This window comes from Poromitra crassiceps, assembly GCF_964638095.1.
Source record: "Poromitra crassiceps genome assembly, chromosome: 3".
NCBI classification, from domain to species: Eukaryota; Metazoa; Chordata; class Actinopteri; order Beryciformes; family Melamphaidae; genus Poromitra; species Poromitra crassiceps.
Window position 1 is genome coordinate 74,684,203 of NC_139625.1, and position 24,058 is coordinate 74,708,260.

At 43.4% G+C, this 24,058-nt stretch overlaps 2 protein-coding genes across 2 annotated transcripts in view; one reads left to right on the top strand and one right to left on the bottom strand.

Moving 5' to 3' along the window:
• Positions 1 to 1,176: 1,176 nt before the first annotated feature.
• Positions 1,177 to 14,629, bottom strand: ackr3b (atypical chemokine receptor 3b). The gene is made up of 3 exons (XM_083632686.1): positions 14,490 to 14,629; positions 4,720 to 5,257; positions 1,177 to 3,380 (listed from the first exon to the last, which is right to left on the bottom strand). Exons 2-3 carry the CDS (start codon positions 5,205 to 5,207, stop codon positions 2,744 to 2,746), a joined length of 1,125 nt encoding a protein of 374 aa, XP_083488812.1. The 5' UTR covers positions 5,208 to 5,257; positions 14,490 to 14,629; the 3' UTR covers positions 1,177 to 2,743.
• A 1,717-nt stretch (positions 14,630 to 16,346) lies between these two features.
• drc11 (dynein regulatory complex subunit 11) overlaps positions 16,347 to 24,058 on the top strand; it is a 91,094-nt gene continuing 83,382 nt past the window's right edge. Inside the window, exons 1-4 of the mRNA XM_083632842.1 lie at positions 16,347 to 16,436; positions 21,073 to 21,400; positions 23,010 to 23,129; positions 23,616 to 23,801. Coding sequence (XP_083488968.1) covers positions 16,426 to 16,436; positions 21,073 to 21,400; positions 23,010 to 23,129; positions 23,616 to 23,801 — 645 coding nt within the window. The 5' untranslated portion in view covers positions 16,347 to 16,425. The remainder of the gene's footprint in view (positions 16,437 to 21,072; positions 21,401 to 23,009; positions 23,130 to 23,615; positions 23,802 to 24,058) is intronic.

Sequence of the window (24,058 nt, forward strand, 5' to 3'; positions counted from 1 at the left end):
TCTCTGCACACCTGGAGCGCCTCTCCGTCTCCACAGGACAAACTACAGGAGGCTGCTCAGCCCGGCACGCAGTTGGTAGTGATTAGTGAAGGTTTGCTACTGGCCCGGACAGACAGGAGCCTTTGTTCCAGAGTGAGTGTCGCAACAGACGTGTCCTCACAGTTTCACCAACACACACAAAGTAGTTTTTTCTTCTTTTTCTTTTTTTTACAAACCCTAACCCCCTGCTTGGATCGGTACAGCTGCACATGCTTCCACAGAAGTGTCAAAAGCTCTATCCACATGGGACTACAGTACGGTCTCACACGAGTCTAAAGCTCTATCCACATGGGACTACAGTACGGTCTCACATGAGGCATGAAATAGTCATGAGAATGCAATCTATACATTCGTGTACATGCCATGGACACAATTTTGCCTTTTTTTCATGAAATAAACACGACCTGAAAAAGGTGCCTCCACCACGACCTGGATTACGCTCCCCCACCACAAATTTGAAAACGTGAAATTAACATAAAATTTCTCTTCAACTTGTGTTGGGGTTATGTAGTTAGGAAAATAAAACTACTTGGTTAAGGTTAGAGAAATGCTAGTGTTAAGAAATTTTGAAAATGTACTTTGAAAATGCATGAACCGAACCCGGTGGTGCCGAGTCAGGACAAGTCGTGCATGTACACGAATCTATAGATTAAATAGCGTGACTATTTCACGAACTTCCGCGAGACTGGGACTAATACTACCTCCAGAGATTATCTATATTTTATTCTTGTGCAAATCTGCCATGCCAGTAATTTGTAAAGTAAATATTTAGCGTAAATTACCTTTTGTCTTTCGGTGACAGAGGGCTGCCGATAAGACTAAATCTTGTGTGATTTTAACTTTTGGTAATCTTGGTTATTTGTTATTGCCACACCATTTATTTTTATTTTACTTTTGCTAGAAACACAATTTTGATCTTCCACCTCCCATAAAAAAAGGAGGTGGGATGGAAACCACACACACACACACACACACACACACATACACGCGTGCGCGCACACACACACACACACACACACACACACACACACACACACACACACACACACACACACACACACACACACATTGAAGAGGCAAAGATATGTGTGCACTTTTTAGAACCAAGAGCCTGTTTCTTACACTTATTTATTTTCCATCTAATCGGAGCATAAAGCAGAACATCAGTGACAACACAGTAACAAAAATAGGATGTCAAAACTTGGCACAACTGAAATGTTCACATAATGTTGCTGTGTGTAGATAAATGCAAAACATGTCGGACAGGAAAATGTCACACAACTCTTTACAGCAACATCAAACAAAAACCTTCATTGATTCAACAACAACAACAAAATAGCATAGCACTATCACGACACATCACACTTAAGAGTCATAGCACTTAACACGTAAATACTGATATAAATATATTCACAGAATATAATCATTTAAATGTTGAAGGTATATACTCCTTCAACCCATTTACAAAGCACCAAGAAAGTATGGGTCTAATTAGATTGCATACTCCTTGGCTTTGGATATATTCAGTAAAAAAGAAATGCTATTATACAGTTTACCCGATGTGCACACACTCAAAAGATCAGAAATGCTAGATTATGAAATGTTACAATTTGTGATCTCCGTTTCCTCCCACGGCCGAAAAGTATGGCATTGCTCACTCCCCTGGGACACCGGCACGTTAGCCTGCAGCTACATGGAAAGATTGGAACTGGGAGTGCGGTTTGGGTAATCTTGGCATACATCTGTGACTCAGTCGAGCTTCTACCTGGAATTTGTACACAGAGACGGAGTGTGCTGGAAGCGGACGGCCCTTCCACTGAGAGTTTTGTTGACAGATTGCTCCAAAACTCACACTCAGATAAACATAGATTTGGGTTGAGGAGGTGTGTTTACAGTGTTTTGCCCATCTGTTTGGACGACGCAGTGTCTCCAGCTCAGTTGAAGTGCTTTCTTTAGTTTCCCCCTCCAGCTGTTTGTGAGGAGAGAAAAACAGTCCTGCAAAAAAACAACTTTGGTCATAGATTCACACAGTGCCTTTCTAATTGTCCGTCTATTTCCACGCAATGTCTTTCCAAGCCCAGTAAAGCTTTGGTTGAGAGCTGGAAGTTAAAAGTCTTTTCCCCTGAAATTCTAGCCTGGTTAGAACCATCCTGATAACATGAGCTCACATTCTGTTTCACTCTACGTATCAGTCTGGACTCCAATCTGTCCACAGTCATTTCAGAAGGTGGGAGTACTCGCCTTGACAGGCAACTCCTTCAGCCAATCAGTGTTGCCAAATCCAGTCCTTCAGCCAATCAGTGTTGCCAAATCCAGCGTTGGATCCAGTCAAATCCAAATCCAGTCGGAAGAAGAGCGAAAACCTATTTTCTATGCTGAAGAAACTACGCAGGTGTACACTCCTGTTCCTGTTTAATTGTTGTTATTGAGTCTATTTCTGGAATAACTGCACTGGCTGTGTTTACTCTACAAACGTTAACATTACCGCTCTTTGCTGTGGGAGCCGCTGTTACTATTTTGCCAGTGGCATCCCTGATTGGCCGGTTACGTGGTCAACTACGAGGCAGGTCCCTGATTGGCTCGTAGACTTTGTAATTTCTGGAAATCGATAGGGGGCGGGCTGGAGGCCAGACAGATCCGCAGAACGAAACAGAATGTGAGTTCACGTCATCCGGACGGTTTAGCAGGCTTCTGAAAGTCCCCTTCACATCGGGACGCTGTTCTCCATTGCCACCGCCGAGTACTCGGTCTCGGAGGCATGCGAGGCGTCGATGAGCTTGGCCAGGCCCGTCTTGGTGGAGTACTTGAAGATGAAAGCCTTCATCAGGTCATAGCGGTAGTTCCGGTTGAGAAAGTTGTAGAGGAGGGGGTTGACGCAACAGTGGAGCAGCGAGAAGCACTGCGTGAGGTGCAGCGTCACGTACAAGAAGCTCTCCAGCTTACAGTTGAACGGCAGCACGTTGAGCAGCGAGAGGGTGTCCACCAAGAGGACGCCGTGGTAGGGCAGCCAGCACACCAGGAAGACCACAATGTAGGTGAGGATGATCTTGCGGCTGATGCGGCGCTCTTGGTCGGCGCCGGCCGGGATGGCGCCCGCCAAGAGGAGGTAGAAGACAGCAATGACTGGGAAGGGGATGGCAAAGCCCAGGATGATGAAGCTCAGCTGGATGCCCACCATCCACTCGCGGGGGCTGTCGGATGGGTAGACGGGCCGGCACACGGTGCTGTCCGTGTGGGGCGACTTGACCGCCTGGAGGAAGTAGGTGTCAGGGAGAGAGGCGGCCAGCGCCAGCAGCCACACCAGGATGCACACGGCCCGTCGGATCACCTTCTTCCTGCGGCTGCGGGAGCAAGGGTATTCTCGTTAACGAAAAGTAGCGATGAAAAGACAAACCTTTTCATAAGTGAAATATAAATAGAAACAAGGCTGTATAAGCACACAATACATATACCTTGTTTTGAATTATATTTATTATTTATATACTTGACTGAAATAAACTAAAATGATAGAGAAAATGTCTTTAGTTTTCGTCTTTGTCGATTTATATCATACTTAAGCCTAGTCTTTTGGGTGGATTCTGGTTAAAGGAAGGCTTTGCCGATTTTCAACCTGCTTTGTATCATTACAATGTCAGTAATATTATGCAGCTGGGCAGCCTTTACCTTGTCTTCATGTTTTCCTACGCTGAGAGCTCTGCAGTTTATTCCAGGCACTTCCGTATCAGAATGACACACTATGCGTCATTCTGGACATTCTGGACACGGGGAAGTGAACAGATGTTGCTTGAGATGCATATTTGTATTTTTTCTGTTTGTGCAGATCCACGGAGAATGCATCGAGAGCTTTAACGAGCATTAATGACTCGACCAGCTGGCAGGGGTGGAGTTTCTGCAGGCAGATGAATTCCTCCATGTGGAAAACATAATAGAGAAGGTAAGCACTGCCCATCTGCTTATATTACTGAGATTATAATGATACAAAGTGGGTTGAAAATCAGCAAAGCCTTCTTTTAATGACACTAACTGACATCTTTTATAGTTGTCTTTTGTGGATGGTTAATTTATCCTAAGTGAATATATTTTTTGAATGTTAAGTTTTGTTGAGCTTTTATTACACATACACACAAAAAGGAGAGACTAAAACTGACACTGAAACTTATCCAAACTAAAGGTAGCACTTTACATTACAGCTCAGTAACAACATGGTAATAGGGGGTAATAGTAATACCATAAACCAGGTAATAGCTTGGTATTAACAATGGGTATACCTGGGTAATTGGACTGCATTTTATGTACAGTAATAGGCTAACAGGGCCAGAGTAACACGACCAGAAACAAATGGCAATAATGGGGAAATGTAATTTCATGGTAATATTAGATTAAACCAAACATCTATTATCTATTACCTGGAAACACTTCCCAGCTAGCAATCTGCCCCCCCCCCCGATAGCATCCCACCAGTGTTAATACCAAGCTATGGTATTACCTCATTATTATATTACCTATTACGATGTTGTTAACGAGCTGTAGTGTAAAGTGCTACCAAAGCAAAATTAAGCATAAAAAAAACTAAACTAAACTAAACTATCATCCCTCTTTAAAAACGAATTAAAACTGAAATTGAAAATAAAAAGTCAAAACAAAATAAAAACAAATGCAAAATACAAAAACGGTAATAACCTTGTGTTGGAGGCGTCGCCGAACCGTGCCACGGACAGGTAGCGGTCCACGCTCATGCAGGTGAGGAAGAAGATGCTACTGAACAGATTGACGCTGAAGACCAGGTGGGTGATCTTACACACGGCCTCTCCGAACGGCCAGTGTCCCCGCTGGAGCAGGGAGCTGACCCAGACGGGCAGCGTGGCCACGACACACAGGTCGGCCACGGCCAGGTTGAGGATGTACAGGTGGGTCTCATAGCGGCTCCTCTCAGAGCGCACGTTGACCCAGACCACCAGGGCGTTGGCGGCTAGGCCCACCAGGAAGATGAAGATGTAGAGGACGGAGAGCGTGTAGAGAAGGGCCCCGTGGCTGAAGCCGCCCGTGCAGAGGAGCGCCTCCACCTGATGGGACACGTTGTCATACTGCTCGCCGCCCGCCGCCCCTGTGAAGTTTAACTCCTCCCACATCTCCATCAGCTCCGTCAGGTCATTGGTGCTCAGACTCATCGTGAACGTCCACTAGGAGAAGGTTGACTCGAATGAGGTCGTCTTTCAATCTGTAAGACAGGAACGAAACAGGTTAGCGCTTCAATCATAAAAACGTGAATTGTTGTTTATGGGACTATGGACACCATTTTTAAACATCTCTGTGGTGAGATCAAGGGACAACCTCTGCGCCTGAAAAATGAAGTCAATGGGGAAGTGCCTTAAACTTGCATTACTTCTAATGGCCTGCAGGGGACGAGTCCACTGACTTAAAAAAGAAGTCTGATCATATGGAAGTAAATGGGAAAATGAGCCTACATCTCACTTGATTTGTTACCTCAGTAAACACTTTCCTATTGAGAATATAGTTTCAAGTCTTCTTCAATACTTGTAAATTATGGTCCCATTTAGAGTAAAATAGACGATAAAGCAGAATATGCTTTGGGGCATGATTGACAGGTTGCCTGTCCAGTGATCACGCAGATCATGGACCAATAGCAGGTGGCGCTGTGGCTCTGTGGGAAACCGCTGGTCTTTCACAAGCTGCTTCTGGCTGCAAAAAATGGCGACGGTCAAAATGCCAAACTCGAGGCTACACAACGAGAGTCGTGACCTGCACGTCACGGAGCCTAGGTCCATATTGTTACACAGTCTATGGGTGAGATGTTAAAGGTGCAGACCTGCCTGTGGTCTATGGGTGAGACGTTACAGGTGCAGACCTGCCTGTGGCTTTGAGAAATGTTTCATCACACAGAAACATTTCCCACAGCTCCCAGTTCCTCAGGCCATCAATAACAGGCAGAATATGGGTCGGCGTTGCCAAAAGAAGATTAATTGAAGTCTAAACCGGACTTGTACCCATATGGGTTCAATTAAAATTATGTGTACAGTATGTTATCATTACCTTATGAATGATAAAGCGATTATTATAACTTATGTCTAAATGTTTGTGCACTGTCGCCTAATTAATAAGTCTGTCCTCTCTTTTTTATTTTGACTTCTGATAATTGCACAAAATAAAATAATAAATCAAAATTACATTTAGCTAACTTGTGCTCTAATAATCAGTGCTTGTTTGAGGTTTAACTCAACCAATGAGATTATTTCTGCCGGCCAGTTGTCATTTCTGCAATCTGCCAGTTGTATTGTGTCTGAAGAATCAGGCTGCATGGATAAAACGACCCGTTGTATCATCAAAAGGCAGGATTTATTGCCATAAAATGACATACATGACCTCAACTCAGTCTTACAATTAATTGCCTTGACCTCCCCAAGTCTGTCACCTCTCTCTCTCTCTCTCTCTCTCTCTGTGCGTGTGTGTGTGTGTGTGTGTGTGTGTGTGTGTGTGTGTGTGTGTGTGTGTGTGTGTGTGTGTGTGTGTGTGTGTGTGTGTGTCACACACAGACTCCTTTCTATTCGGGTGCTGTTTGAAGTAGCCAACATCATACGGGTTGAAAAGCTGACCTTCTAACATTACGAGGACCACACAGCCACAGCCCTGTGTACATAATGGCAGCGTTGTGATGATTCCTAGACTGACCAGGTCTCGACCTGGAGGCGGTGTGGTGACAAACAGACAGACTGTGTGTGTGAGACAGAGACAGACAGGCAGACAGAGAGAGAGAGAGAGAGAGGGAGAGAGAGAGAGAGAGAGAGAGAGAGACTATGCCTGTGTGTGCATCTGTGTGTGTGCAGCTGTGCATTTATGTTTAAGGGACAGATGTATCTGTGTGTGATGGGGTCGCTGGTTATAGGAGGTGAAAGGTCCATCTTGTCTCCAGAAATAGCTTCTTGACCTTGTTACCAACCAGAGATGAATGGGTGGATTTGCCAACATGTTCTTTCTACTTTCTACTACAAAAGACGGCAAAGTGAGTCAGACCGGATACGACCGATCAGGATCAGGATAATAGCAGATAATAGCAGCGGACGCTGAGCGACAATAGTCATGTGTTACAGTAGTGACGTGTTACAGTAGGTGACGTGTTACAGTAGTGACGTGTTACAGTAGTGACGTGTTACAGTAGGTGACATGTTACAGTAGTGACGTGTTACAGTAGTGACGTGTTACAGTAGGTGACGTTGTGCCAGAAACCTCTAATTTGCCGCTATCACATTTTGACTATGCCTCCATAGAATAATATATTACTAGCATGCGTTGATTGTTTTAAATACATATTGCCATGTCAAATAAATGCATTTTAATTTTGCACAAACCCTGCAGTGTGCCTTGGATAATTTTTGAAGGAGACGGCATTTTACTTTTTTTTTTATTGAGACCATATTCCACCCGCATGCCCTTCACAAGATGGAATAAATACTGCCACAAAAAATTAGAAGTTACATTAAATTAAAAGTGAGCATGTAAATCTGGATGCTCAGTCTCATATTTTAAGGCTACAAGAATTTGTAAGCCGAATGTGTGATGGAAAACATGCGGTGAAGTGATGTTACAAATCAATTTGTCAGATAATAAGATTTGATTGTTGCTCATAATGATTTAATTATAGGTTTAAAGTTTTGCCGCCTGGGTAATTGGTCCCACATTTTTTTTGCTTAAAAATTGACAGTCACAACAAACAGAGTCTCCAATGCGAGGTGACAATGACTCATAAGTCTCATTATAATACAGTTTACTGGAAGTTTTAGACCAACATATCCACCGCAGGGCGATTTTACTAGTCTGTATAACTGGGAGTGGCATATAAAGCAGATACACATTTTGTACGCGATGTGGATGTGCAACAAGCAGCAAAGTGTGACACCGCGTCCCCAATGTTTTCAATAGGTCCTCCTGGCAACAGGATGTTCCTGGCCTTTGGCATTATTCAGTTTCCTAAGAAGTTGCCCTGTTGTTGTCCCTTCATTTAGTCATACATTCACCCTTTAAACAATATCTCCAGTGATGTTTAGGCCAGTCTGTGACATCTGAATCCAAATACACAGTTTAAAGAACGCTATGGAGAGAGTGGCTCAAAACAAGTTTGTACAATAATGTGGGAATGGGGACAGAAGGCACCGCGGCTCCAAGCTGGTGTGAAACACGCACACAACACACACACACACACAGACCCATGTATGCACGCACACATGCACGGACGGTGCGTGCATGGGTGTGGTTTTTTTGTTGTTGTCTGCCATCTTTGGTGCTAAGCGCTCATTGCTATTTTGTTTTTGCACTTCCAAAAGATCACCTGTCAAGAAAGACAAAATTGTTGCTGCCTCACCTTAAGTTAAGTTATCCTTAATTTAAGTTATCCTTTTTTGTGCCTGTGGTGAAATTCATTCTCTGCATTTGACCCATCCTCTACTAGGAACCTCCCTAGAACTACTGTAGGAGCAGTGGGCAGCTGCAGTGCAGCGCCCGGGGACCAACTCCAGTTATTTTGCCAGTGCCTTGGTCAGGGCCACTGACAGGAGTATTAACCCTAACATACATGTCTTTGATGATGAGAGGAAGCCAGAGCATCCGGAAGAAACCCACACGACGGAGAGAACATGCAAACTCCACACAGAGAGGACCTGGGACGGACTGGGGTTCGAACCCGGGACCTTCTTGCTGTGAGGCAACAGTGCTAACCACTGAGCCACCCAAACAACCGGGCGCATGAACTAGAAAAGAATAAGTGAATGAAGGCTATTCTGTTGCAACCTGCTGGCCTTTACAGGATGAACCAATAAAGACATGTTTCTTTGAAAGATCCAGCAGCTTCTAAAGTAGCAGAATTTCTTCTGCCTTCCCACCAGAGGACAGACACAAACAAACTGCAAATGGAAAGACGTTTGTGTAGGTTGAGTCACTGTTGTATGGTATCAATCAGAGAAAGAGAGTAGCAAACCTAAGATTTAGTTATACAATATGAAAATGTTGCGGATTATTACTTTAAGACCTTAAACCAGCTAATACAAGCCGCTCAGACGATCAAAGGAAAGAATCCCCTTCTGTTTATGTGCACTTAAAATTAGCCAGATGTTTGTTCTGCTAACAAAGTTAGCTAGATAGCCCTAAAAGCATTGAGGGGTAACGTGAGTAGATGGACAGCTGTAGCGAAGTAGTCCTAAATCACCAGCAGATGAAAAACAAAAAGCCTTGAGACCACCACAAACTGAGAAGAGAGGAGGGGAGGGGAGGGGAGAGGGGCATCTAAACAAAAGCCAGTGGTGAGCGAGGTGGTGAGGTTTCTCTGTTTTACTGCCCTGAGTCCTACACTACCTTCCACTGGGATAAAGAAGGAAGGGACATAAAATTGGGGAATCACAGGACAGACCAGAACAAAGACGAAAAAACTTGAACAGTCAAGACCAAACCAGGCCAGAAGAAACAGAAGCTAACAATAGGTCCTTATACTAGCAAAGAAAAAACAACAACAAAAATCCCAACCTAAAAGTATAAGAACATATCTCCAATCAAAGGGGAAAACCCAAAGGCATTCTATCTGCTGGTACAAATATTAACCCCTTAACACTAAACATGTGAAAATGTGAATTCACGCTCAAAGTGCACTTTGAACACAGGTTTTACATGTGAACATTTTCCCCTGTTGTATTCTGACATCACTTGTGACAGATCAGAGGCCTATACCACGAAGCAAGATTAGTGGCTTAGCGAGATAACTTCAGGTTTAACCCTTGGTTTGCCATGCTACGACGCTAGTTAACTTCTTACCGAGATATATTTCCATAGCAACTTATGCTTCACACTTAACCTGGTCAATAGCAGGTTAAGTTGCAAGGATAAGATTAAAACTTAAAAGGCACCGCTCATGAACCAATGAGCTTCCTGGAAAAGGAGAGAAAAGTCTTGCGACCGCCAAGACCCATTTAATCATACGTCTCCAAAGCGCACCGTGTGCAACGGAGATGCTGAACATCGGTTGCGAAATCAAGCAAGCTGAATAACTTAAGCATTGAGACAATCTGCATTTTTTGCCAGCCCTCCTTTCTGTGATTATTATGTGCAGCAGTGTTGCCTTTGGTTTTGATTAGTCTACATCTTTGCATTCTTCATATTTCCTTAAGATTATGGTTTGTTCCTCCAGCGTGAAGTATTCATTTTTATTTGCTCCCAAGCACGTTTGATGCTGCTCATTGCAGCTGAACTCTCCGTGGAGAAATATCACTAAATCACCTGCGTAAAAAGGTTACCATAAACGTCTCCAAAGCGCAGTAAGGTGCGCTGTGTGCAACGGAGCTGCTATTTTTATAGGCTATTTTTTAATTCAATTAAAACTACGCCCGCACCGTGTTGATTCAGAGCCCATATTTCTAACGTTAAACCTATGATCTGTGAACCTATGTTATGAGGCCTACGGATTTTCAAATGACTGATGTGAATAAAAGTGGTAACTTTAGACAGTCCTTCAGTAACAGACTCATATCCAACGCAGACTTTGATTGTGACATGCAGTAAAGCTCTGTTCATTTGCCACTTTGATGTGGCTTTCAATGAATGAGGAAATAGCTGACGCTCTTGACGCTGTAAAATCCGGAGCTGACCATATTGCATTGTGATTGGCTAGTTGTTACAAAACCACGCCTCTTTCGTGGGGACTGTTCACAAGCATTTTCAGGTGCACGAGCTCAGAGCTGATAAAGAAATCCAAATTGACAGACCCAGCTGATAACTGGCATTGTGGTACAGAATAACGCAATTGCTTTGATCTGGTTAAGCCAAACCAGATCAAGGGACAGATCCTGGATCTGTTTATCCTCCATTTGTGGTATGGGCCTCTGTTTGTTGGTTTATTTGTTTAGTTTTTAGTTTTTTGATAAAAAAATTATTGATTCAAGTTTTTTGTTTTTACAAGAAAACGAAAACAAACAAAAAAGAAAGTAACCCATTTACATAGAATCTATACAAGCACAAACACAACCAGATTCGCTTTTATTTATTTTATGTTTATTTGTTTTAAAAGGGATGCCCTTTAGTTGTAGGGCCATGACTTCAGATGTGAACGTTTCAAATTCATACAGTAGTGTTTTTCCGCTCCCATGTGAACATTGTTTTCACATTTTCACCTGTCAGTCATCATGTTTTACAATATTTGTTTCATGTGTGAAAACTGTATTTCACATGCAGAGACAATTCACAGGTGAATGGCATTTTCTCGTGGGAAATGGGAGAAATTCACAAGTTCACATAACAAACATGTGTCCAAAAAACACATGTGCTTTGAATTCACGTGTGGTTTTTCTGAAAGGATTATTAAAGTGGCTCCATCATTAAAAACATGTGTCATGAAAGGGTCAGAAATCTCCAGTAGGATTTATTGTTAATTAATTACATTTTAAATATATATCCGCTTTCAATAAGCACATAGCATGACAGCCTATATAGTGCTGCAGGGATGACATATTTCTGTAGGTCAACCCGGAAGTTAGCATCGTGCCGGGTTCTCTCGTCTAGAAGTCAATGGGATTTTTGAATGGGTTTTACATGCCTGAAACAAAAGCTTATGATGCTGAGGTCTTTGTGTTCTTGTGTTCAGCAAGATGATCTTCACAAATGAACAACACTTTTAGGATTTTTGAAGTGTAAATGTGCTTGCCAAAAACCGTGATCACCAGAAAACGCTTCAAAAATCATACAAATTGTGTTCATTGGTGAAGATTATCTTGCACAATGTTCAAGTTTGATCAACTTTTGATAACCAGACCTTATTTCAGGCATTGAACCAAAATCCCATTCAAAAAACCCATTGACTGACTTCCAGACGAGGGAACCAGGCGATGACTTCTGGGTTTTAGGACTCATTCCTGCAGCTCTCTATTCCCTGTAGAACTTCTTATTGATATACAGGAAGCAGAAAGACAATAGGCAGAGAGGCTGTTGGGTAATTGGGAGACCTCAGCTCCAGGTGCCATAAAAAATGCAGAGGACCTATTAGGAGCCGTGTCCACATGAAAGGGTTAATTCAGCTTGGAGTGCTTTTGAAATCATGTCCAGAGCGCTTCCAACGTGCACAGCCACGACGCACGCGGATCTTTCTTTGTTGCTGTCGGAAAGAAGTGACATTGAGGAGCAGCGCACCTCTCCAAAAGTTGAACTTTTCTCTGCTTGAGACACTCGGAGCGCTCCACCCAAAAACACATAGCCATCGAAAGCGCTTGAACGCCAGGTGCGGTGCTGGGAAGAGCAGTGCTCCTAACGCTTCCTTACCAAGAATGAATTGCAGAACGGTGCTGGCAGCTCAATTAACTGCTCCCTGTGGACACGGGCACTTAGGGATCCCTGAGTCACTCCTAAAGGGACAGTTCAGCACTTACCTGTAGTGCTATTTATCCATCTAGATCTTTTTGGTGTGTGTTTTTGAGATATCGGTCGTAAAGATGTCTGCCTTCTCTCAAATACAATGGAACTGGATGGACTCAGCTTATAGAAAGAAAATAGTTCCTATACGTGAAACTGCCGACAACAAGGTCTGTGGATTATCTTGAGTAAACAGGTCATGAGTTCTGGAAAGAGACATTGCTGTTGAGTTTTTCAAATGTATTTTTGCGTGTGCTTTGAGCACCACAAGCTGAGTGCCATCCAGTTCCATTGTATTGGAGAGAGACATCTCTACAGCACATCAAACTAGATGGATACACGCATGCAGGTAAGAGGAAAATGTATCTTTGATTGTGGGGTGAACTGTCTCTTTAATAGCCTATTTGGTGTTGCTCACAAGCAGCCGCCCTCTTTACCATGACACTCATTATATGTTGATCATCTTTATCATTCCAAGCTCACAATGTAAAACATGTATCACTGAACATCATTGGGACCACCCCCCCCCACCCCCCCCGGCCCCATGTGGTGGAAAATGGGGGGGCAGAAACTCTTCAAATGTCATATTTTATGCTACCTTGTCCTATTTTCTTTTACTAGCATTGTCCTTCCCATTGTCTTCCTGTTTTCCCCTATTCTCTATTTCCTTACATATCTCTGCCTTGCTCTCTCTCTCCCATTCAACAGACCCAGTAACTCCACCCTCCTCCAAATGTCACTGTAAACATTCACTTGCATCTGCATTGTTTTCAATAGTCTCTCAATTCAGTTCTCTCTCTCTCTCTCTCTCTCTCTCTCTCTCTCTCTCTCTCTCTCTCTCTCCCCCCATCATTAAGTAGCCTCTGTAATCTCTGCTGCCTCTCTCTGTGCTTTCAGTCTCTCTCCCTCTCTTTGACCCCTCTCTTCAAGTCTCTCCCTCTCTAACTCTTTCTCTCTCTTTCTCTCTCTCTCTCTCTCTCTCTCTCTCTCTCTCTCAGTTGATGTTTTTGTTCAATAATATAGGCTAATACTTGTCTTGTCTTGTCTCTTGTCTGTAGATCCACTAGTGAAATAATTGCACTGATTAGAAAACAACAATGCAACAGATCTACAGCACCTTTCACTCCCTCAGATCCCTTACAAAAAATAACTGTAGTAATCATTTAATAAACTCCAGGTGGATAGCTTACTATACAAATAAATCAATGGATCGTATAATCATATAGGAATATAGGCTACAGCAATTGGCTCTCAGCAATATACAGCAATTTAACTAGTTGGCAATTAAGTCACTATAAGAATATTATTTTAATCATAGCATAATAGCTAACTCTGTTGAGCAGCCCATGAGACTATAGGATTTTATAGTGATTTTCTTTAGGGTGAGAGAGAAACAAAATCTTTCATTTTAATCGTAGCTAGCCTATACAATTATTGGGAATCTTTAGATGTAGGTTATTAGCCTAAGGTCTGTATCTCTCTATTAGCTTACATACAGTGTAATCTGAGTTCCCATTCAATGTAAACTTGTTTGGCCAGATAAGACGCACTGTTGATCCGCGCCATGCAGCGCCACCGCAACTGCGAAATTCAACAGACCGACTGACAGACGCTCCCGAACCCACCAAGAAAATCTCGGTGCTACAATGATAGAAATAGCAGAAAATAGACTGTTTCAATCCCATTCGCTTACAGTCGCATAGCCCGCGTTTCTTATGGAGAGAAAGATTCACTGAAAAAAGATTCGGCGTACACACACTAACTTTTAATCGTCTCGCCTGTCAGAATTTTCTTCCACCTAAATACGCACCGCGGTGGGCAGGAGCGCGCAGTATGATAAGTTTAGATTGTGTTTAAATAAAATGTTGCTTGAATGCCGGAATAATCAGAGGAACAGTATTAAGTCAGTTTCTAGGAGGCATTTTATTTTTTATTTTAGGAGTAAATTTGATTGATTTTGTTTGGATCTCTTTCCTGTAGGAGAGCGAACGGAAAACATCAGCTTTACATGTTGCAAGTTTATATTACGCATAAAATGGAATTAAAAGACTTACTTGGGGGAAAGAGAGCCTTTAACCCTGAGGTGTAGACTATAGTCCTCTGCTCCGCAAAAACACGACAGTCTCCCTAAAGAAGTGGCTGATGTCCCGCTTATCGCAGTGTGAGAGTGAGCGAGAGAGAGGAGAAGAGTGTGAGAGGGAGAGAAGCTGCGCTGTGAGGCTGGAGTCCCGCTGCACTTGCTGTTAATATAGGAGGAGAGAGAAACGCCTACCGAGGCTGGCAGCAGGAAAAGTGATTTATTGTGGTTTCTTCTTTGGGACAATGGCTGCTGAAGGATGTGCGGATTTCCATTCCCCCGGCTGGACTGACAATATGCACGCAGACAATAGTCTCAATGATGTTTGACGTCCACTCTCCAATGCCACCGATGGATGTGCGTAAAATGGACTGGACACAGAAAGAAAGCTTTGTTGCTGTTGATCCAGGTCTGGGCTTTTATTAAGTTATTTATAGCAACATTTAGTTTGGAGAAGAGCAAAACAGGCCTGGGAAATGTAGGCTATGTCAGGTTTTAGGGATTTTGCTTTTTGTTCTTATAGGCTATAAACATGATAAAATAAATACATTGCATATTAGTTTTTGGAGTGAAACGTGCATGCACAGCCAGATTTATTATGCTGTCACAGCCTAATAAATCAAATGAAACCTGTAGCCTCCATCAAATTACATTTTGTAATTATGTCTTTTGAACTTTTTAAACTGCAGACTCATTGCTATTATTATTATTATTATTATTATAGTAGCACACAATTACATCTTACATAGGCCAAGCCATTGGATATAATAACTGCCCCCCCCCCTCATTTTGACAGATCATGTCAATAAAGAATTAGGAAGATTTAGGAAAACAATCATGTCCACTGACACTGACTATCAGTGCAGCTGAATGCGTTAAAATAAGACGTGGGTGTGGGCCTACAATTGGTGTTGTTTAAATCAATTTGAACTGTAAGTGGGATGAGTTTCCGCCAAAATAATTTGAACAAACATGACAGCAAGTTATAGTTTTGGGGAAATAGCCTCGATTGTGCAGTGCGTGTTCTGTCTCAATTCAGTGACTGGCTGATTTACATTAGACCTATTTGAATCAGATATCCATCCACCTCATGGTACAAATAAAATTATCTCAACCCTCCAATCCTCGATTTCCTCTTCTCCTTCAACAATGGAAAGTTTATTTCAGAAAGCGCCTCTCTAATTCCCTCTCTGTTATTCTCACTGAATAAAAGCGGTCAGGCAGGCTAGCACGACGGATCATATGGCGCTCATAATAACACAGCGGCATTGTGTGCAGGACCACCGGGCGGGGGAAAGGCTGGCTGCACCGGGCAGCAGCGGGCCGCCTTTTGCGCATAATGATGCGCTTTGTGCGCACAGGTTGATTTTTTATTTTCTACCGCAAATGAAGCCGCGGGAGAATGCTGCAATTTCCTCAACTATTGCATAAACATGTTGACATGAGGACGGTTATAGAGATGGTGACAGGCCGCAGCGCCCACAGTAGTTTCCACTCGGAATTAAAAGCCCTGGCATAAATCCTGGCTCACAAGTCGCAGTGCGCAGGCGCGGCGTGCCTGTTGCTAGACGCTCCACTGCACACAGAGAAGCCAAAACAGTGGAGTGGAAACGACTGGCAGGGGAAAAGTTTCTACTCTCAAGCGTTCACATGGAAATAGATGTCACCGCAGATGCCTTTTCAAAAAATGACGAGCCATTTTTGCTATTTAGAAATGCACTAGGCCTACTGAAGTTTTGATATTTTCTATTTTTCTTCCATCAGTAGGCCTATAGTATAATATGTGAGCCGAGCGCGACTGATGCGCCACAGGAGGCTGCAGCAGGCAGGCAGGCAGGCAGGCAGCACCACCTTGCAGGCAGCTCGGTGTGATATTTCCTGTGGACACCCCGGCTCTTCCTCCAGGCAGACACATGTCTCACAGGTAAACATTGATTTGCATGGACATTGGACATCAACACCGAGTTCTCAAAAGTCTCACTGCATGTAGGCCTTTCAAAGGTCGATGGTCTGAACTATCTACCGGTATTTTCTCTTTCCAAATGATCAACATATTAACCTTTTAATGTGAATATTTTCTGGAATATGTTGTTAGTTTAAAAGAGGAAGGCAATAAAATGTGAGCTTCTAGCTGTGTCCCAATAGTCATCAAAATCCAACACGAGAGGAAGTCATTGTGTTGCTGTTCCCATAACAACAGACAGGCATGGCTTTTATAACCCGGCTTCACAGATTCAAGGACCCTATTTAGTCCACATTAGGGCCACAGACCCCCCATTCGAGGAGTTTGTCCCTCAGACCCTAATCTGAGATTTTTTTTTATTGCTATATGATTTATTTGTCCAGAATTCCACAACTTTCTGTATTGCAGGTATATTCTTTAATTGTTTTAACTTCTTGTGAATGAATACCCTCGATGATCTTTCTGTCCCCCGCCCCCTATAGCCCTGCCCCTTTCCTGCCCATGCCGCCCACCTCCCACCACCCAGATACACCTAGCCCTAGCCACTCCCCCTACCCACCCCTCGGACCCAGACAGTCCTTCCTATCCTTAGCTATGGCCCCTTTTCCCTAGCCCCGCCCCCTCCCTTGATGCAACCTGTATCCAATCCGCTCCAAAATGTAATAGGTGCTATGTTACACTCTTCCACCCAGTTTCATGAAAATCGGCTCAGTAGTTTTTCTGTAAACAAACAAACAGACGGACAAACAGACAAACGGCAGTGAAAACATAACCTCCTCGGCAGAGGTAATACAAGTTTAACAATCCATCAGTTTGCTGGTGACCCCCTGGAACCCCCTCAAGGACCCGTGGTGGTCCCCGGACCCCACATTAGGAACCACTGAGCTATATATTCAAATAATCCTCTTCTCTGCAGCTGCATGCTTGCTGTTGACTTTACTGCCTGAATTCACACAGGAGTTGGATTTTGTCTGAATTTATAGAGTTGCATACAGTCAGCTGTCTGTTGTCTGTCTCTTTGCTCAGTGTGAGGCCCAGCTGAGGCCCAGTCCTCAGTCACTAGGCCTATGAGGGTTGGAGTGAATTAATGAATGGACTCATCGGAATTTGCAAAAACCTACAGGAAAACACAACTGGAACTGAAGTGGAATTTCAGGAAGTTATTTTAGTTCAATAGAATTGTGTGAAATGCCATGTTTTATTGTTTTTTTCTCACCACATATCTGAGATCACCCATGCTTCCTTTCAGCTGGTATTTTTAATACAGAATGTGTAATGGTACATTTTTATGACAGATGTTTTTGATTATGTTTAGTACAGTCATTCTCAAAGTGGGGTCCGTGGACCTCCAGGGGTCCTTGAGGGGCTTCCAAGGGGTCCCCATAAAAAAGGCGAATAATTTATTTTCACCATAATTCCATCCATAAGTAACACAATGACAGAATGTATGACTATTCATGGGTTTCATACATTGTCCTCCTTCCAGAAGCTACAGTGGAGTTTGATATCAGAAAGTGTTTCAGCAATCTAAATCATCAGGTTTTGGTGTCAGTCCCTCAGAATCAAAGTGAGCGTTTCTTTCTAGAGCCGCCATTTTGCACCGTTCAACCATACAGGGAGAAATCCATCGTAGAAGATGAGAGAGACCAGTTTGTTCACTACAGGAGCAGGAGAGGCAGGTTGGGGTTTGGGTTAAAAAAAATCATATAAAATACATCACCAACAGCTGTTTCTAATGGTGTTAAGAGCTTTAGGGGCGATTGTTTTCTTTAATAACCAACTAAACCCCGGTGGGTTTTCTCTTGGTGACATTTCTGACAACATGTTAACAGCTTGCAGAGTTTCTCTGCACATGCTACTGACACGTATACAGTGTGGCTCACAGACACCTATTCATATTAATATTATTATAGCCTTCATTTCCTGTCAGGTGCAGGCCTTGTGATTGGTTGACGTTGCGTTTCTCTGGGTTTCAGTCAAAGAAGCCCAGCAGGATTCTTTGACTCGGGACTTTGTTGCCGGGCACCAGCCGGGTATCTGGTTAAATCCTACTCACGCCCACTCCTCCTTTTTGGTTGTAAATGTGGTCCCTCTCAAACTCCTCACTGCTCTGCCCCCTGATCCCAAGCCCCCCCCCCCCCCCCCCACAGCCTCTGACCAAACTGCTGCAGGGAGGCCATGGTAATTTGGCTTGTGGGTTTCTGTAAGAGACTCATTTCAATATGAAAGGAGAAGAGTTTTACCGCTCAGCACCGTTTTACCTTTTCCTGGGCCTGTTTCATCTACATTTATTTAAGCATCTACATAGCAACACGAGGGACATATAGGCTACAGCCAGTGATTCTCAACCCTTTTCATGTATAGGGCCCCTAATTTAGTCCACATTAGGGCCATGCATGCCCATTTCTATTTACTTAAAAAAAATCTCTCACCCAAATCTGAGAATATTGTTATTGTCAGATATAATTCTGTCCGCTATGTATTATAGGTAGAGAGATTACAAACTATGATGTAATTTTTCTACATTCTCTAATTGTGTCAACTTCTTGTAAATTAAGTAAACAGTCTGAAGTTTAACAGTTCGTCAGTTTGCTGGGGACCCCCTGGAACCCCCTCAAGAACCCCTGGTGGTCCCCAGACCCCATGTTGAGAACAACTGTTCTAATCTAGACTAATAATATACTGTATCTGCCATTTTCTAACTGTCAGATGTGGTCCAGTCAGTGTGGTTCTCCTCTGATATGATGGACATGATGCCCTCTGATTGATTAGATATTTATTATATTGATCAACACTAGTCTCACTTGCCAGACTATCTTCGTTTCGCGCTGTACTAGTCTAGCGTGGGAAGAAAAGGCTCTGTTATCTTTACAACCATCCACCGAAAGTACCAAGCAGGTCTGCTTTATTGCACAATCCAAATCTTCATCAAAACTTGCCATTTTCAGCGTGTAGCAACGCTAGCTTGCTGTTGTTGTTGTTTCACAGCGGCTGAGGCATTTGAGCTAGAGTGACATGCAGGGAGCCGCTCTGACTGAAATGGTCAGCATCAATGTCAGAGCTCAGACCAGCAGCCTGCTTCCAGGCAGTCAGACTAACACTACACTGGTTGTCTACGGCGTTTTTTAACGAAAATGATCCAATTCAAAGACATTTCAAATTGGGACAAAATATCAGCTATCGGCAGTTTCAACCCAAAGATAAGGGTGTTGGCCTTCATAAACCTATATTGGTCCCTATCCTTGACCCTTGACCTAATGACACTCTTTCAAAACCAGTTGTATATCTGAAAATAAGGCTGTTTTTTCGGAATTCCTGAAAAGTTGACATTTTAGCGAGGCAACTCTTTTGTGCTTTACTTACGGCTTTACTTACTTTTGTGAGAAGCAGAAATAATAGTTTATTCCTCAGCTGCAATAGATGCAGAGGAATTTCTTCATTCTTTGGTCATAGTGGGGGGAAAGTTTCAGAAGTCACCAATGCACTCTCTGCTTCCTGAGTCATGTGACCGTCCAGTCGATACCGAGCAGCCTGTGTGTGCTTCGCCCTGCTTGGGAAAGCAGTGGTGTTTACACCTCCCTGCTAATTGTCACCTGTAAAGCGCAGAGTGGGTGGAGCTGCCTCCCCAGGTGTGTTCATCAGATGGTGGCTGGGACAGTCAGACCACCTGCCTGTCTCCTGCATGACAAAGACACCACAGACTTTCAACCTATCAGTGTTTGGCCTTTATTTATCCAGAGAGGGAACGTTCTGATGGAAACAACGGCAATACAACACGAAACAGAGGAAATTGAGGTGCTTTTCCACAAGTCAACACAACCAGTCATGTGACATTTTAGACCAATAGCACACATTGCTATTGGTCTAATCATTGGTTCCCAAACTGTGGTCCGTGGACCACTGGGCTCCGCCTGGTGGTCCACCAGAGAATTGCTTTTTTTTTACAGACAACAGTTTCTACATACACATTAACCCTAAGAGTAGCCAGATTTGGCCATGATATTTGGGAAACATCACAATTTTGAACATTTAGTTTCAGAGGCTGCAGCAGGCTCAGTGTTAAAGCCAGAGTGAAGTTTCTGGTATCATATGAAACTAGAAGACCCAAGGAATCGATTTGTACCAACCATGTCATGTTAGTTTGTCAGGAAGGTAGCTAAATAACACTCCAAATTTAGGCTCAATTCTGGCGAGGAAAAAAAACATTTTCAAAGGCGTCTTCTTTTTCACAGCCTATTGTTGGCAGGTGTTTGTGTGTGTGCAAGCAAGGGTATGATCACATTACGTAAAGAGACAGTTCACCCCAAAATCAAACCTACATATTTTATCTCTTACCTGTAGTGCTATTTATCCATCTAGATCGTTTTGCTGTAAGTTGGTGTGAGTGTTGGAGATATCGGCCGTAGAGATGTCTGCCTTCTCTCAAGTACAATGGAACTGGATGGCATCAGCTTGTGGTGCTCAAAGCGCACACACAAAAATGTCTCTTTCCATAAATCATGAATTAGTCCAGATACAGACCTTGCTGTGAGCAGTTTCATGTAGCCGCTAGCTGCTAGTTGGTTGAATGTGTTTCTCTGACCCCTCCCCTCCTCAGCTCCTATGCCAAGATGTGGGCAGCGGCTCATGGGGCTCTGCGGGACCTCCTGCTGGACGAGGTCCCCCTCGTTGCTCCCGGCCCACAGAGTGACCGCCTGCAGGCCTTCCAGGGTCTGGCCACCTTCTACCTCAAGTACCTGCAGATCCTCCGCAGCCTGGAGGCCGTGCACGACCAGCTGGTGCACCCGCAGAAGAGGCGCGCGGTCAGGCACGTGCTGGACGGCGTGATGGGCCGGCTCCTGGAGCTCAGGGATCAGATGGTGGAGCTGGAGTTCTCAGAGTTTCACTACTTTGATGATGTGCTGCTGGACCTCAAGATGACGCCTGTGAGTATACAGTTAATTTATAACTAGAAAAGTGCACTCACACTAGAGTGCACATCACCACCACCTACGCCTAACCATGGCCAAACCGAAACCAAACTCTGAAGGGAACCGCTATGGGAAACACCAGCTAATGGGAGAACAGAGTTGGAGAAATCGGTTAACATTGACTTCCCTTACAGGCAAAACAGGCAATACATACGTTTATGCTAGTGTTGCGGGTTCTTTTGTGAGAACTTTCATGCAGATTTGCACACCAACCTACATTGGAAAGGATGAAAGCCAAAAATGGCAACCAGCTTCGACTAGAGACTGGCCTTTATTTGTCCAAACATGTAGCCACCGTGAGTAAAAGAAAGTGACTCACATTTGCGTCATCTTCACATGCAAAGCTGGGTGAAAGAAAAGCCAGAAAAAAGAACCGGCCAACATGTGTCCAACTGTCCACTCCATATACTAGCGGAAACTAATTCCAAAAAACAAACTGAAGCAGTTGTCAGTGTTGCCAGATAAACTGTTGCTAAAACAAAACAAGTGACTCTCATAACCTGCCCTGCCCAAGCCCAATTCCCCCTGCACAATATGCAATCCAAAACAGCACAATTTTGGGTGGAAAACCACCCATTCTGGCAACACTGCAACCAAGCGGAGTCAGACGCACACACATGACTGAACACATGATCCCCTCCAGCCATTCGCCTGGCGAAGATAATCACACAGTGTATAATAACTAAAGCACTTTCCATTAGAATGTCCAAAATTGACAAAAAACATGCATCCCAAAATTTGAAAGTGCATTTCTTAATTTCCCTGTTCCCTCTCAGACACACTCAGACTCCCAGTGGTTCTTTGAGAGGAGAAAACAAGTATACAGTACTTGCTTCATTGTGTTGTCATCTCAGTGATGATAAGTATTGTCCACGTAGTATCAGGAATATTCTTTATTTTAATTTTGTATTCATATAATGCCAATCATTTTATCTACTGTATATGCTACCTTAATTTATCCTGTACTATTATAATAATATGCTTTGGCAACAATTGATTCCTGTCAATAGAGGTTTGTCTGAATCTGAATCTAAAGCTTGTGAACACCTGAAAGTTCTAAAGACAGGTGTGAAGGAGCAGACTCAAATTTGTTTCTTCAAAGGAAAAAGCTCCAGCACTCTGTCCACTTCACTGCAAAACAATGAAGTTCATTGTATTAGCAATGTTTCGCTACAAAGACTTTCCTCTGCTTTTCTATCATCTTTTTGCTTTCAGGTGTAGGATATTGCAGTTGATGTGTGTGTTTGTCATGCTTTCAGGTGTAGGATATTGCAGTTGATGTGTGTGTTTCTCATGCTTTCAGGTGTAGGATATTGCAGTTGATGTGTGTGTTTCTCATGCTTTCAGGTGTAGGATATTGCAGTTGATGTGTGTGTTTGTCATGCTTTCAGGTGTAGGATATTGCAGTTGATGTGTGTGTTTCTCATGCTTTCAGGTGTAGGATATTGCAGTTGATGTGTGTGTTTCTCATGCTTTCAGGTGTAGGATATTGCAGTTGATGTGTGTGTTTCTCATGCTTTCAGGTGTAGGATATTGCAGTTGATGTGTGTGTTTCTCATGGCAGGAGGACCTGGAGATACCCATCCCAGGCTATTTTGTGAGAGAGAAGATGCACGTGCTGAAAGACAGAGTGAGGATGCTCGCTCACATCCTGGCTAAAGGCGGACTCATTGAGCAAGAGCCGGTTAGAGAGATGATTACACGTTAACATGCTCCCTTATTACCAAGTCACATAAATATACAGTTTGTCCAGATTCTTGCAGGGAAATACAGACACTTTTATATCATATTTAGCTTCATAGTAGCTTACATCCACAGCACACTGCACATCCAGTCCACACCTCACTTTTATTTTATGATATCATAATTACAGTGAAATTAAACTGTTCATAGCAGCTTTCCTCTTTAGTTGATTTGTCCGTTAGGTTTTCAGCGCATATCCAGTCTTTTCAGTCTTGATGAACATTCAACACTGCTATGCAATAATCTTTTCCCCCCATCCATATACACTATCATTGTCAAATGAATTGTGCTCGGTTGGTATATTGACTATATAAACAAATGAGAGCACAAGATAATTGGCAGCCTATATTTAACACATTTAAACCTTATATCAGTACTTCAGTATATCATGTACATATTATGTAATGAGCATTTCCCCTGTGGTCAGGCACCGTCTGTGCAGGCGCTGTCTGTGGAGGAGGCAGTGCGGCTGCTGCAGGTGTGTGAGCGGGCGCGGCAGGGGCGCCTCAGGGCCCAGTTCATGCAGGAGATCCGTCAGGCAGAGCGGGACGGCCTGAAGAGACCAACCCCCAGCACCCTGAGCCCAGAGCAGGCCGCCACACGCATCCAGAAGGTACCCGGGCCAGGATGGATCAGAGTAGAATTTAGCTTGTCTCAGAACCAATATGGAGGCAGTGGGAGACTTATGGTGAATCCAGAGTGACACAGCGCTGATTCACTGAGTAACAACACATTATATTGAAAAAGCAAGTATCCACAAAGCCAGTCACAAAATAGGCCTGGAAAAGTATTTTGAAATTTGAAAATGTGCAGGAATGTATGACTAAGGCTTTCAAGAATTCAATATTTGTTTATTATCATCCAAGTTTA

Bases quoted from the DNA above. Each gene is read 5' to 3' on its own strand.
- ackr3b (XM_083632686.1), bottom strand. From the start codon at position 5,207: ATGAGTCTGAGCACCAATGACCTGACGGAGCTGATGGAGATGTGGGAG. The intron at 3,381-4,719 runs GTTATTACCGTT...TTGCTCCCGCAG, and splicing joins GGCGACGCCTCCAACACAAG to CCGCAGGAAGAAGGTGATCC.